This window comes from Salvelinus alpinus, chromosome 13 (genome assembly GCF_045679555.1).
Source record: "Salvelinus alpinus chromosome 13, SLU_Salpinus.1, whole genome shotgun sequence".
Taxonomy (NCBI): domain Eukaryota; kingdom Metazoa; phylum Chordata; class Actinopteri; order Salmoniformes; family Salmonidae; genus Salvelinus; species Salvelinus alpinus.
Genome location: NC_092098.1, coordinates 16,482,074 through 16,498,724, shown reverse-complemented (window position 1 = coordinate 16,498,724; position 16,651 = coordinate 16,482,074). Strand labels below are relative to the sequence as shown.

At 40.9% G+C, this 16,651-nt stretch overlaps 1 protein-coding gene across 1 annotated transcript; it reads left to right on the top strand.

Annotated features, from left to right (window-relative positions):
• The first annotated feature begins 11,860 nt into the window (after positions 1–11,860).
• On the top strand, positions 11,861–13,039 carry LOC139536666 (gap junction delta-2 protein-like). The gene has a single exon (XM_071337290.1). It carries the CDS (start codon positions 11,861–11,863, stop codon positions 13,037–13,039), a length of 1,179 nt encoding a protein of 392 aa, XP_071193391.1.
• Positions 13,040–16,651: the final 3,612 nt, after the last annotated feature.

The following is a 16,651-nucleotide window of genomic DNA, read 5'->3' as shown; positions in this document are numbered from 1 at the left end:
TGTAACCCTTGGACTGTTCCACTTCTAAAGCATTTGGGGGGGGGTAGTACTGTAGTTGTCATATCAAAGTGTATCACTTATTTTTAGCACAACAAAGGTTTGACATAAATTGTACTTATATAGAATGAATATCCAACATATATCAAATAGAATATATAACTACGTGGGGGGGGGGGGGGGTTAATAAATGGTAGAGTTGATCAGTGAGAGTATTCGATTAACTGGTACGGGTTACCTTGCCTGTTACACAAACACCTTGCTCCGGCCAAACGCTACGCTACACCCACGGACGTTAGTTTATTCTCGGCAATGAAAGTATGTAGCGAACGGCAAAGCAGCGGAATAATTTAAGCGTGAGTCGTCAGACTACGGGTTGCATTAGTTTTTGAACCGGGCTACCTCCCGGGCATGAGCCAGATGCCCCGTTCAAAGCCCATGGCGAAGTCTGCTCAAAACAAAAGTGACGTAGCCTAGGCCATATTAAGCATGCAATGAGTATGATTCTATGTTCTCACATGCACAAGTAATTGCTTTTGATAAAAACACTTTAAATATTTTAACCAGGCAAGTCAGTTAAGAACAAATTCTTATTTACAATGACGGCCTACCAGGGAACCGTGGGCAGAACGACAGATGTTTGCCTCGTCATCTCCGGGATTCGATCCAGTAACCTGGCCCAACGCTCTAACCACTAAGCTAGCTACCGCTGATCGCATCATGTCGCATGTTGGGATACAGGGAGCTAACGTTAGCTGATCATTAAGTTTGACTGATCATTGAGGAAAATGTTCACCTCCAATTCAATTACACTATAAATAAAAGCACCATGATAATACTTTTTGCTGAAACTCGTTATATCTATGGAAGCACTAGACTATTTATTGAAAGAATACAGTTTCATAATTAGGGAAATCTTATTCTAGTTTGTTGTTTGCAGATAGCATTAATAGAGCATTTTTCTAGTCTTATTGCAACTCACATTTCCATCTCAACCAAAAATCGAAGTAAAATAATACGACTAAATAATTTCAAACTTTAAATGCACTTTAAATTAAGTTTGATTTGATTTAGTCCCATTCTTTAACTTTGATTTATGGTTGAGATGGAGACATAAATCCAATATAAATTATTAATTTGTAGACAAACTGGAATTAAACCCTGAGTGGTAGCAGCTTTTAGCAACGCAGGTGTATTTACAGTGCCTTCAGAAAGTATTCACACCCTGTGACTTTTTCCACTTTTTCGTGGTATTACAAAGTGGGATTAGAATGGAGTAAATAGTCATTTTTTTGGGTCAACGATTTACACAAAATTCTCTGTAATGTCAAAGTGGAAGAAACATTCTAACATTAGTACAACAGTTGTGAAAAATTTAACATTAATATATCTTGATTATATAAGTATTCAACCCTCTGAGTTGACACATGTTAGAATCACCATTTGGCTGTGATTACAGCTGTGAGTCTTTCTGGGCACGTCTGAAGAGCTTTCCACACCTGGATTGTGCAACATTTGCCCATTATTCTTTTCAAAATTCTTCAACCACTGTCAAATTGTTTGTTGATAATTGCTAGACAATAATTTTCAGGTCTTGCCTTAGATTTCCAAGCAGATTTAAGTCAAAACTGTAACTCGGCCACTCAGGAACATTCACTGTCTTCTTGGCAAGCAATTCCAGTGCAGATTTGGCCTTGTGTTTTAGATTATTGTCCTGCTGAAAGTTGAATTCATCTCCCAGTGTCTGGTGGAGAGCAGACTGAAACCGTTTTTTTTCTAGGATTTTGCCTGTGCTTCGCTCCATTTTGTTAATTTTTGTATCCTGAAAATCTTCCCAATCCTGAACAATTACAAGCATACCCATAATATGATGCAGCCACCACTATGCTTGAAAATATGGAGAGTTGTCCTCAGTAATGTGTTGTATTGGATTTGCCCAAAAGATAACACTTTGTATTCAGGACAAAACGTTAATTGCTTTGACACATTTGTTGTAGCATTACTTTAGTGCCTTGTTGCAAACAGGATGCATGTTTTGTACAGGCTTCCTTCTTTTCACTCTGTCAATTAGGCTAGTATTGTGGAGTAACTATGTTGTTGATCCAGCCTCAGTTTTCTCCTATCACAGCCATTAAACTCTGTAACTGTTTTAAAGTCACGTGGGCCTCATGGTGAAATCCCTGAGCGGTTTCCTCCCTCTCCAGCAACTCAGTTAAAATGAAATAAAATAAAATGTAAGAGATGTGATGTGTCACTGGCTGCCTTGTTCCTGACAGAAAGGCTTTGTGACACTGGCTTCTGCATCCATATAACTCACGCTAAACACCTCTCCCTTCTGGAGCCCTCATTCACTCATGGATCCCAATGATGTTGGCAGCAGGGTAGTATGGCAATGAGCTAGAGAATGGCAACAATGACCTTCTCCTATATGACCCAATCTCCCCTAGAGTATTTTAAAAGGCTACCCCAAGTATTCATTTCATATAGGTTAGCCTCAGGAGTTTTTTCTTTCTCCACCTATGCCCTGTAAGTACCAGCTGTGAAATGCCTCTAGTTATAGCCTATACCATAGCATAATTTTGGAGCTGCCCGAGCAGTGACTCTTTCACATTTAGATGGTCTACTAGAATACATCCCTGCCTGGAGGTTATGTTCCAGAAATAATTGTTAATTTCTGTTTTCAGCACAGACTTGTTAACTAATCTGACATTGAACATTGTCAGAGCAATACATTTGTGCTCAATGGATATTCAAATTAAATACAATTTTATTTTGTGCCGAATACAACAAGTGTAGACTTACCGTGAAATGCTTACTTACAAGCCCTTAACCAAACGTGTAGTTTTAAGAAAAATAAGAGTTACGAAAATATGAACTAAATTAACTAAAGTAAAAAAATAAAGGTAACACAATAAAATAACAATAACGAGACTATACACAGGGTTACCGGTATCGAGTCAATGTATGAGGGTACAGGTTAGTCAAGGAAATTGAGGTAATATGTACATGCAGGTAGGGGTAAAGTGACTATGTATAGATAATAAACTGAGTAGCAGCAGCTTAAAAAAAGAGGTGGGGTCAATGGAAAATAGTCCAGGTAGCCATTTGATTAACTGTTCAGCAGTCTTATGGCTTGGGGTATAAGTTGTTAAAGGAGCCTTTTGGACCTTGACATGGCGCTCTGGTACCACTGGCCGTGCGGTAGCAGAGATAAGTCTATGACTAGGGTGACTGGAGTCTTTGACACCGCCTGATATAGAGGTCCTGGATGGCAGGAAGCTTGGCCCCAGTGATGTACTGGGCCGTACGCACTACCCTCTGTAGCGCCTTGCTGTTGAATGCTGAGCAGTTGCCATACCAGGCGATGATGCAACCAGCCAGGATGCTCTCGATGGTGCAGCTGTAGAACTTTGAGGATCTGAGGACCCATGCCAAATCTTTTCAGTCTCCTGAGGGGAAATAGGCCCTCTTGCCCTCTTCATGACTGTGTTGGTGTGTTTGGACCATGATAGTTTGTTGGTGATGTGGACACCAATGAGCTTGAAGCTCTCGACCTGCTCCACTACAGCCCTGTCGATGTGAATGGGGGCGTGCTCGGCCCTCCTTTTCCTGTAGTCCACGATCAGATCATTTGTCTTGATCACGTTGAAGAAGAGGTTGTTGTCCTGGCACCACACCGCCAGGTCTCTGACCTCCTCCCTATAGGCTATCTCATCGTTGTCGGTGATCAGACCTACCACCATTGTGTTGTCAGCAAACTTAATGATGGTGTTGGAGTCGTGGTTGGCTACGTAGTAGTGGGTGAACAGGGAATACAGGAGGGGACTAAGCACACACCCCTGAGGGGCCCCTTTGTTGAGGATCAGCGTGGCAGATGTGTTTTTGCCTACCCTTACCACCTGGGGGCGGCCCATCAGGAAGTCCAGGATCCAGTTGCAGAGGGAGGTGTTTAGTCTCAGGGTCCTTAGCTTAGTGATGAGCTTTGTGGGCACTATGGTGTTGAACGCTGAGCTGTAGTCAATGAATAGCATTCTCACGTAGGTGTTCCTTTTGTTCAGGTGGGATGATGCAATAGAGATTGCGTCATCTGTGGATCTGTTGTTATGCAAATTGGAGTGGGTCTAGGGTTTCTGGGATGATGGTGTTGATGTGAGCCATGACCAGCCTTTCAAAGCACTTAATGGCTACAGATGTGAGTTCTACGGGTCAGGAGTCATTTAGGCAGGTTACCTTAGCGTTCTTGGTCACAGGGACTATGGTGGTCTGCTTGAAACATGTAGGTATTACATACTCGGTCAGGGACAGGTTAAAAATGTCAGTGAAGACTCTTGCCAGTTGGTCAGCGCATGCTCTGAGTACACGTTCTGGTAATCCGTCTGGCCCTACGGCTTTGTGAATGTTGACCTGTTTAAAGGTCTTACTCACATCGGCTACGGAGAGCGTGATCACACAGTTGTCCGGAACAGCTGGTGCTCTCGTGCATGCTTCAGTGTTGCTTGCCTCAAAGCGCGCATAGAAGTCATTTAGCTTGTCTGCAAGGAAGGACACCTGTATCTTTGTAGTGACTGAGTGTATTGATACACTATCCAATGTGTAATTAATAACTTCACCATGCTCAAAGGGATATTGAATGTCAGATTTTTTATTTTACCCATCTACCAATAGGTGCCCTTCTTTGCAAAGCATTGGAAAACTTCCTTGGTCTTTGTGGTTGAATCTGTGTTTGAAATTCACTGCTCGATTGAAGGACCTTACAGATAATTGTATGCGTGGGGTACAGAGATAAGGTAGTCATTCAAAAATCATGTTAAACAGTGGGAGTCCATGCAACTTATTATGTTACTTGATAAGCAAAGTTTTACTCCTGAACTTATTTAGACTTGCCATAAAAGGGGTTGAATACTTATTGATTCAAGACATTTCAGCTTTTCATTTTTAATTAATTTTAATTAACCCACTTCCTCTCTGCTTACCTCATGTCAAAATAAACTTCCCCTACAAGTCTGTTTAATAATACGATTCTTAACAGATTTGGTCTCAAAGTCCCCCTGCAATAACAACCAAATGTCCTGCCCACCAGCACTGTAGGTAGAAATGGAATTGTATTTATCGTCTGCCTTCCCGCGCACTGTTTTTGTGCAACCCAAACAATTGAAAGTAACACTAGAGTATGTAAATACACCCACGTTGCTAAGAGCAGCTATAGTACCTGGATGAAAGACCAAAAGGTAGCTTTACATAGATACATTCTCCAGTAGGAGATGATGCCCAGCCTATTGTTTTTTTTTCTGATAGTGGTTATACAGTAACTTTGAAAATCTGCTGTTGTTTTAAAGGTACAAATTCATATTTTTATACAGGGTTTGTCATGTAGTTACCATGATGACAATCCTGTGGTTGAAATGTCATGCTCAAAACAACAGTTGATTACTTTTTTCAAATCAAATGTATTTTCAATGTAGATTCGAATTCAGAATACATTGGCAAATTACGTCGAGACTTGGTTGATTCAACCAGTTTGTGCACGTTGTGTTATAATGTTTTGAAGCTTCCTGAAATTAAATCCATAGAAAGGTTATTTGGGGAATGACGTTTGGCATACAGTTGAAGTCGGAAGTTTACATACACCTTAGCCAAATACTTTTAAAACGATTTTTTTCACAATTCATGACATTTAATCCTAGTAAACATTCCCTGTTTTAGGTCAGTTAGGATCACCACTTCATTTTAAGAATGTGAAATGTCAGAAAAATTGTAGAGAGAATTATTTATTTCAGCTTTTATTTCTTTCATCGCATTCCCAGTGGGTCAGAGGTTTACATACACTCAATTAGTATTTGGTAGCATTACCTTTCAATTGTTTAACTTGGGTCAAACGTTTCGGGTAGTCCTCCACAAGCTTCCCACAATCAATTGGGTGAATTTTGGCCCATTCCTCCTGACAGAGCCTGTGTAACTGAGTCAGGTTTGTAGGCCTCCTTGCTTGCACACACTTTTACAGTTCTGCCCACATATTTTCTATAGGATTGAGGTCAGGGCTTTGTGATGGCCACTCCAATACCTTGACTTTGTTGTCCTTAAGCCATTTTGCCACAACTTTGGAAGTATGCTTGGGGTGATTGTCCATTTGGAAGACCCATTTGCGACCAAGCTTTAACTTCCTGACGGATGTCTTGAGATGTTGCTTCAATGTATCCACATAATTTTCCATCCTCACGATGCCATCTATTTTGTGAAGGGCACCAGTCCCTCCTGCAGCAAAGCACCCCCACAACATGATGCTGCCACCCCGTGCTTCACAGTTGGGATGGTGTTCTTCGGCTTGCAAGCCTCCCCCTTTTTCCTCCAAACATAACGCTGGACATTATGGTCAAACAGTTCTATTTTTCTTTTATCAGACCAGAGGACATTTCTCCAGAAATTACGATATTTGTCCCCATGTGCAGTTGCAAACCGTAGTCTGGCTTTTTTATGGCGGTTTTGGAGCAGTGGCTTCTTCCATGCTGAGCGGCCTTTCAGGTTATGTCGATATAGGACTGTTTTACGGTGGATATAGATACTTTTGTACCTGTTTCCTCCAGCATCTTCACAAGGTCCTTTGCTGTTGTTCTGGGATTGATTTGCACTTTTTGCACCAAAGTACGTTCATCTCTAGGAGACAGAACGCGTCTCCTTCCTGAGCGGTATGACGGCTGCGTGGTCCCATGGTGTTTATACTTGCATACTATTGTTTGTACAGATGAACGTGGTACCTTCAGGCGTTTGGAAATTGCTCCCAAGGATGAACCAGACTTATGGAGGTCTACTTTGATTTGGAGGTTTATTTCGATTTTCCCATGATGTCAAGCAAAGAGGCACTGAGTTTGAAGGTAGGCCTTGAAATATATCAACAGGTACACCTCCAATTGACTCAAATGATGTCCATTTGCCTATCAGAAGCTTCTAAAGCCATGACATAATTTTCTGGAATTTTCCAAGCTGTTTAAAGGCACAGTCAACTTAGTGTATGTAAACTTCCGACTTCAACTGTACCTTTGAAGTCTGCATCCAAAAGTATTATTAAAAAATTATTTAATAAAGTTGGGGAATTTAAAACATTTTGGTCTTACCCAGGCCTTCTTTAAGACACTACAATGTTGAGTCCAATATACTCTACAAGTACATCACATTTCCAGTGTGGGCTCTCTGCTACTTCTGAAGTTATGATAAATGTTTTGAGCACCACCAACACAGTGAATGGGAAAATGGATTCAAATGGAACTCCCTCTGCTGGTAATTTGCTGAATATGTAATCCAATTTATATGTATAAAATGGCAGTGGAGGAAAAAGTACTCAATTCTCATACTTGAGTTAAAGTAAAGATACCTTAATAAAAAATGACTCATGTAAAAGTGAAAGGCACCCAGTAAAATACTACTTGAGTAAAATTCTAAATGTATTTGGTTTTAAATATACCTAAGTATCAAAAGTAGAAGTATGAATAATTTAAAAATCCTTATATTAAGCAAACCAGATGGTACAATTCTCTTGTTTTTTTTAAATTTACAGATAGCCACGGTCACTCTCCAACACTTTGTGTTTAGTGAGTCTGCCAGATCAGAGGCAGTAGGGATGACGAGGAATGTTCTCTTGATAAGTGTGTGAATTGGACCATTTTCTGTACTGCTAAGCATTCAAAATGTAACGAGCACTTTTGGGTGTCAGGGAGGGGGTTTATTGCATAGAGATATCAACTTGGATATGACCCATTTTTGCATGGATATAGCCATGCAGCACAGTAGTCAACTGGGTGGGGACTACAATGGGTTGGGATTACAGTGGGTTGGGATTACAATGGGTGGGGACTACAATGGGTTGGGATTACAATGGGTTGGGATTACAATGGGTTGAGATTACAATGGGTTGGGATTACAATGGGTTGGGAGGAGGGGAGAACGACTGCCCCCTCTCAAGAGATAAAGACGTTTTTGAAGACAATCATGGTACTAATAATAGTTTCTAATACTCCAGATCTATGTCTTTGAACTGATTAAAAAAAAAATCTCATAAAGAAGAAGTGAGAGGGGGCAGCACTGAGCTAGCCTGCAACGTCACTTTCTGGTGTAGTTCAAACTGTGCATGTTGTCTCTATGAGACGCCATCATAACCGACTTAATTTGGCTTCAATGCGCTATTGAGTCTTCATATAGGAATGAATGGTGTCACGTGATCAATGGCTTTGTCCATTCACATATACAGTAATTAGTTGGGAGCAATCAGACAATGATCAGAGCAATGTCTTGCTATGATTTGTAAATGGCTTTAAGCTATATCACCGCCATCTAGTGGCCACAATAAATGAATGACACGTATGATCTGGTTCAGGACTCCAGCACTGCACCAATATTAGCTTTAAACTTCTTTCAAACACAAAAGAAGAAGAATCGGACTACTTTAAAATGGTTGTCACTCGTTACCAAAGCCACAAAGTCTATATCGTAAAAATGAATCAAGACTAAAATGAGCTTTTTGGTCTTAATTTAAGGTTGGGGTTAGGCATAAGGTTAGTTGTGTGGTTACGGTTAAGGTTAGGGTTTGGTTTAAAATCAGATTTTAAAAAGATACATTTTAGAAAGAGGGTTTAGACATAATTTGTGGCTGTGGTAACTAGTGAAGACCCTGGAGATAGCTCCAATGGCGCTTCCCATGCTGTCACAGTCGCCATGGCACAGATACAAAGTTGAGACCTCTTTCCATCTCTATGTTGGTTATAGGTCATTGGTCACATGTCTACAGGTGACCAGGAAGTGTTATCACAGGTGAGAGGAGAGAGCGTGCTTCTTACCGTCAGACTAAGCCATATGGAATGCACCTCTCTTCAAGAACAAGCAAAATCAGATGTTTAGACATTTTTACAAATGTATACAAACAGAAACAGAAATACCTTATTTAAATAAGTATTCAGACCCTTTGCTATGAGACTCGAAATGAGCTCACATGGATAATGTTTCCATTGATCATTTTTAAATGGTAGAAGTTTGGAACCACCAAGACTCTTCCTAGAGCTGGTCACCCAGCCAAACTAAGCAATCGTGGAAAAGGGCCTTGGTCAGGGATTTGACCAAAAACCTGATGGTCACTCTGACAGAGCTCCAGAGTTCCTCTGTGGAGATGGGAGAACCTTCCAGAAGGACAACCATCTCTGCAGCACTCCACCAATCAGGATTTTATAGTAGAGTGGCCACTCCTCAGTAAAAGGCACATGACAGCTCACTTGAAGTTTGCCACGGCACTTAAAAGGACTCAGACCATGAGAAACAAGATTCTCTGGCCTGATGAAAACAAGATGGAACTGGCCTAAATGCCTAAATGCTATGCGTCACGTCTGGAGGAAACCTGGCACCATCCCTACAGTGCAGCATGGTGGTGGCAGCATCATGCTGTGGGGATGTTTTTCATCGGCATGGACTGGGAGACTAGTCAGGATTGAGGGAAAGATGAACAGAGCAAAGTACAGAGAGATCCTTGATGAAAACCTGCTCCAGAGCACTCCAGAGGACCTGACTGGGGTGAAGGTTCACCTTCCAACAGGACAATGACCCCAAGCACACAGTGACTTCGGGACAAATCTCTGAATGTCCTTGAGTGGCACAGCCAGAGCCCGGACTTGAACACGATCGAACATCTCTGGAGAGACCCGAAAAGAGCTATGCAGCGACGCTCCCCATCCAACCTGACAGAGCTTTATTGGATCTGCAGAGAAGAATGGGAGAAACTCCCCAAATACAGGTGTGTCTAGCTGTTAGCTTCATACCCAAGAAGAATCGAGGCTCTAGTCGCTGCCAAAGGTGCTTCAACAAAGTACTGAGTAAAGGGTCTGAATACTTATGTAAATGTGATATTTAACTTTTTATGAAAACCAGTTTTTGCTTTGTTATTATCTGGTATTGTGTGTAGATTGACGAGGGGAAAAACTATTTAATCCATTTTAGAATAAGGCTATAACGTAGCAAAACGGGTCAAAAATCAAGGGGTATGTATACTTTCCGAATGCACTGTACACCAAATTGGCCCTAACCCAGCCTCATTAATAGCAGGATTGAAAATGAGAACATTATTTCTTTTTAGTTAAAGGATTTCTAATAATTCAGCTGGTATCTAGGTTTCAGGACATTGGGATGAATTAGTAAAAGCAACAGTTATGAGCGGCACTGACAAGTGTATCTGTGGAATAACGATACATCCAATAGTAGACCTACTAGTACTGCCACCTGGAGTTGTCATTGCAAATTTAGCTGGTTATATTGAAATAAAGAGGTTGATATGAAGATGCTTTAAAATGTTATTTTTCCAATTACTTTCAATTACTTTTGTCTTCTGCAATTATCCAGCAAATTCTTAGTTTTATTGGTTAATTTGTGATTATTGCATTTATGATAGATGAGGTAAATATTATACTGTTACAATATTACATAACCTTTTAAAGTAAATAAGAGTAAAAGTAGGTATGGGTGTATAAGCAGTCGCACATGATTTATTTTTATTCCAATTCCTCAGCTCTACCTTTTAAAGGCAAACAAATATCCATTTACGAATTAGTATTGTTGACAATTCTTCCAGCACGTTCTTTGAACTCTGTGCTTGACTGAACGGCTGTTTAGAAAAGGTGCCCCCCATTGTGCATTTAAATCTTTGTCCCACTGTACATTGAAAGCCTTTGTTCACATACAGTACAATGAGTGTTTCAGATGGAGTTAGGGAATATGTGTGGTCAGCCCATTCTCTCCTCATCCAGCTCCATAGACTCCATAATGTCCAACGACCAGCTCCCACTTCAAAGATAGTTATGCAGATTGCTTGCTTTGGCATTTTTCCAGATTTGGATCGGAAAGAAAGACATTTTCCCAAGGTAAGTTCCTCCAGAAATCAATCATTAGGATTTTCTTTTTGGACAATGACAGTCTGCAGTCAGTGTTTTCCTTTTCACTATGGACTGTTGTTGAATAGGTTGAGTGGAGGGGTAGGCTACATTTACAAAGTGTACATTTATACAATTATTGAGGTATTGTTATTATTAGTTCATGATGTACTGTAGTTTGTGTGTCTGTCAGGAATAATGTAGAGCTGTGTCTGTCAGGGATAATGTAGAGTGGTGCCTGTCAGGGATAATGTAGAGCGGTGCCTGTCAGGGATAATGTAGAGCGGTGTCTGTCAGGGATAATGAAGAGCGGTGTCTGTCAGGGATAATGAAGAGATGTGTCTGTCAGGGATAATGAAGAGCGGTGTCTGTCAGGGATAATGAAGAGTTGTGTCTGTCTGTATTATGGAGAGTAACCAATATTTAATTTTCTCTTTCTACATAATCATTTCATGTATCAAATTAAGCATTTTCTCATGTTATTTAGAATATCCCAGATCCCTAATTTAAACAACACATACTGTATATTAAACAAAGTACATCTACATAACACATAGCGACCTGTTCCAACATAGCCTACAGTATACTGTGTCTTAAGTATGTTGTGTGACATTGTGAAAGTATTTTGCTGGCCCTCTTATGGATGTTGGATGACATATTATGTGTTGACCTGTTTTATGGCTTCATGGTTCTGCTGACTTAGCATGTGCCCCTCCCGCAATAGACACTTCATTTTCAGTAGTGAGACTAAACTGTGCTGATGGCTCACTCATTAAAGACCTTGATAGATTACAAGGAAATACATCAGTGCTGCAGATGCGCAGGTTCCATCCATGTTTCACTCCTTCAAAGACTGTAGCACTAATGTTGATTTGTCTGTGGGGCATAATATTGTAGTGTGGTGGGATCAACACACCATAGGCCTCTGCTGTTTGTTTTTCATCTGTGTTCCCCCAGGTTAAGAAATGGGAGACTGGTCCATTCTTGGTCGCTTCTTAACGGAGGTTCAGAACCACTCCACGGTGATCGGCAAGATCTGGCTGACCATGCTCCTCATCTTCCGCATCCTGCTGGTGACCCTGGTGGGGGACGCAGTGTACAGCGATGAGCAGTCCAAGTTCACCTGCAACACCCTGCAGCCTGGTTGCAACAACGTCTGCTACGACACCTTCGCCCCCGTCTCACACCTGCGCTTCTGGGTCTTCCAGATAGTGCTCGTCTCCACACCGTCTATCTTCTACATTGTCTACGTGTTGCACAAGATAGCCAAGGATGAGAAGTTAGAGACTGAGAAGATCCAGGAGGTTGCTAAGCCTCCTCCTGCAAGCGAAAGTCTCAAACATGTAGGGGTGGAGGATGGGGAAGCCCTGGAGGCCAGAAACCGCTCCTTCAACCCCTGCTATGAGAAGGAGTGGAGCGCCCGGGAGGCCAGCAACCGCTCCTTCAACCCCTGCTATGAGAAGGAGTGGGGCGCCCGGGAGGGGGAGTGTGTGGAGCAGAGCCTGCTGGAGGAGGACTTGAAGGAGGTGGGGAAGGATCCCACCGAGCTGTCCAGCCAAGTGCTGCTGACCTACATCATCCACGTGGTGCTGCGCTCCGTCATGGAGATAGCCTTCCTACTGGGCCAGTACTACCTGTTTGGCTTTGAAGTGCCTCAACTGTTCCGCTGTGAGACCTACCCCTGTCCTAACCGGACTGACTGTTTTGTGTCTCGTGCCACGGAGAAGACCATCTTCCTCAACTTCATGTTCAGCATCAGCCTGGGATGCTTCATCCTGAACATTGTGGAGCTGCACTACCTGGGCTGGGTCTATATTTTCCGTGTGCTGTGCTCTGCCTGCTCTACATGCTGCGAGCCAGAGCGGGACCCTGTGGAACTTGTGGACCTGTATCACAACCACAACAACCCTCTGCTGCTGCAGCTCAAACACTCCCTACGAGGCAGGGTGGTCCTGCAGACCTCCCCTCCCATGTCCCAGGAGAAGAGCAGTGGTGTGTTGCCCACCCACACCCCAGCCATCTCCTTCGAGACGGACTCCACAGTAGAGTGCACCTCCAAGAGAAGCCCAGATGAGAAAGAACGCACTAAGGCCAAACTAGCCAACATAACTAAAATAGGCAGAGGCAAGAAATCCTGGCTGTGAACTGTCAAACTGTGTATTTTTTCTTTCCGTTGAATATTCTTCTTTTGCTTCCTCCAATCAACTGAAGATGGATTACAGTTGTTTACAGTAAGACTACAAAAGTAACAGTCCTTTGAGTCTTTTGCAGTGAATCTTTAGAAATTCCATAGGAGTACCCATAGCCCGCAAAAGCATTGAAAACTGTATGTGCGGACATTTCTGTGTGTACATGGGTAGAAATTATCAACTTTAATGTGCAACCACTTTGGTAACTTGGTCGTTCCACCAATTAGGTGCCGTTTGAGTATTGAATTTTTTTTATATCACCTAATTTTAACATTCTATCATAAAGAGCACATATTCAACTTACTGAAAAACATATTTGCCCATTTCAATAGGTTACATAAAACAAACGACTATAGTATGTGCCTAATAAGTGCCAAATAAAGTAACATGGTTGACCGTAACAGGGTTGATAATTTAATCTTGAATCAGCCATAAATCCCCTTGTGACAGGGGGAATGGAAGCTTGTTGTGTGCAACAGGGAGGGGCAATTGAATGCAAGCTTCACCAAAAATGTTTAATTGTTAAATCATTTCTGGCCTATCTATGGGTAATAGGATTGATGTGTTATGCTGGACCTGCTTTGGTTTTCCACCACAAAACACCAGAAAATGGTCATAAAGAGTAGAACTGGCATTTACACAATGATTTGACTATGAGATCATGTTCAATGTCTCTTTTGAATAGTTTAACCATACTCAAACAGTCCAGTTGACATAACAGGGTTGACCTAAAAAAAAGAATCTTAAAATGAATCACTAATAACATAAAATAAATAATACTCTTCAGAAATGACTTTACAACATAACTAGGGCTTTATAATGATGGTGAAAACTTGGAGAAATGTTGTGGTTAAGTGGGTTAAAAATCTTCCTAAAAGTCACAGAGGATGCACAGAGGCACTTTAGCAAGTCTTTAATTCATATAAATTGAGATTGATTGAATTTTCCATGTGGTCTATATTACAGGGCACTTCATTAAATATAACAGGCTTTTATTTGTGCAAAACTTTTACTTAGAATGTCAAAGTGATGCAGAAAGCACTAATATTGTTGAACGACCCAACTATTCATATCACATCTGTAATATAACCAATTAAATGGTTTCAAAAGGAAATAATACTTGCCACAATTTCAACATATATAATATACAAATACATTTGTACAATTTATTAAGTTATTATTACAAAAGAGGTTTGTTGGCAATTTTTGTCATAAAATGTTCTTCTTAGTACAATACCAGTTTTACCTCATGCTAATATCTAGAAAATCTAAGAGAAAACATCCCCTTTCTCTTGATTAGAAGATTACTTTAGTAACTTTAACAAGGTATCTTGAGAGCAGGTGAGTGAGAGAACACCAGGAGTGTGCAAAGCTGTAATCAAGGCAAAGGGTGGCTACTTTGAAGAATGTGTTATTTAATCGTTTTGATATCTTCACTATTATTCTACAATGTAGAAAATAGTAAAAATAAAGAAAAACCCTTGAATGAGTAGGTGTGTCCAAACTTTTGACTGGTACTGTATATAAAAACATTTTAAAGTTAAAGTATATTTTTTAGAGTAGTTACTGTCCCCTTGACAACAACAACATTCTTAAATACATGTAATTTTGTCCTTGAAATATTTAATTGAAATACTGTAAAACTCCATTCATTCTTATGGAGGACTGCTCCAACTGGGGGGTTCTGGGTGGGGAGGGAGGATGTGGGTGGGCAGGTGGATGGGAACTGGGGGGGATGGGTTGGGGAGGGGAGCCTTTTTTGTTTATTTTCTTTGCATACAGAATAATACAAACATGTTGATACTGTTTATCTTTGTCTGCATTTGTCTGTTTTTGTTGTGTTGTTTTTCTTTGAGTGGCAGCCTACAGGTACAAGAAAATATAAAATGCAAATATGATAACTGAATATATATATATATATTTGCATTTTATACACACACTACCGGCCAAAAGTTTTAGAACACCTACTCATTCAAGGGTTTTTCTTTATTTTTACTATTTTCTACATTGTAGAATAATACTGAAGACATCAAAACTATGAAATAACATATATGGAATCATGTAGTAACCAAAAAAAGTGTTAAACAAATCTGAATATATTTTATATTTGAGATTCTTCAAATAGTTGCCTTGATGACAGCTTTGCACACTCTTGGCATTCTCTCAACGAGCTTCATGAGGTAGTCACCTGGAATGCATTTCAATTAACAGATGTGCCTTCTTAAAAGTTAATTTGTGGAATTTCTATCCTTCTTAATGCTGTCGAGTCAATCAGTTTTGTTGTGACAAGGTAGGGGGGATGTATACAGAATATAGCCCTATTTGGTAAAAGACGAAGTCCATATTATGGCAAGAACAGTTCAAATAAGAAAATAAAAACAGTGTATCATTTTTTATTTATTTTACCGTTATTTTACCAGGTAAGTTGACTGAGAACACGTTCTCATTTGCAGCAACGACCTGGGGAATAGTTACAGGGGAGAGGAGGGGGATGAATGAGCCAATCATTACTTTAAGACATGAAGGTCAGTCAAGATGGAACATTTCAAGAACTTTGAAAGTTTCTTCAAATTCAGTCGCATAAACCATCAAGCGCTATGATGAAACTGGCTCTCACGAGGACCGCCACAAGAATGGAAGACCCAGAGTTACCTCTGATGCAGAGGATACGTTTATTAGAGTTAAATGCACCTCAGATTGCATCCCAAATAAATGCTTCACAGAGTTCAAGTAACAGGCACATCTCAACATCAACTGTTCAGAGGAGACTGCGTGAATCAGGCCTTCATGGTCAAATTGTTGCAAATAACAACTACTGAAAGGACACCAATAATAAGAAGAGACTTGTTGGGGCCAAGAAACATGAGCAATGGACATTAGACCGGTGGAAATTTGTCCTTTGGTCTGGAGTCTGTTCTGGAGTCCAAATTGGAGATTTTTGGTTCCAACCGCCGTGTCTTTGTGAGACGTGGTGTGGGTGAACGGATGATCTCTGCATGTGTATTTCCCACCATAAAGCATGGAGGGGGAGGAGGTGTTATGGTGTGGGCTGCTTTGCTGTGGACACTGTCTGTGATTTATTTAGAATTCAAGGCACACTTAACCAGCATGGCTACCACAGCATTCTGCAGCGATACACCATCCCATCTGGTTTGCGCTTAGTGGGACTATCATTTGTTTTTCAACAGGACAATGACCCATCACACCTCCAGGCTGTGTAAGGGCTATTTTACCAAGAAGGAGAGTGATGGAGTGCTGCATCCGATGACCTGGCCTCCACAATCACCCAACCTCAACTAAATTGAGATCGTTTTGGATGAGTTGGACCGCAGAGTGAAGGAAAAGCAGCCAACAAGTGCTCAGCATATCTGGGAACTCCTTCAAGACTGTTGGAAAAGCATTCCAGGTGAAGCTGGTTGAGAGAATGCCAAGTGTGCAAAGTTGTCATCAAGGCAAAGGGTGGCTATTTGAAGAATGTCAAATATAAAATATATTTAGATTTGTTTAACACTTCTTTGGTTACTACATGATTCCATATGTGTTATTTCATAGTTTTGATGTCTTCAT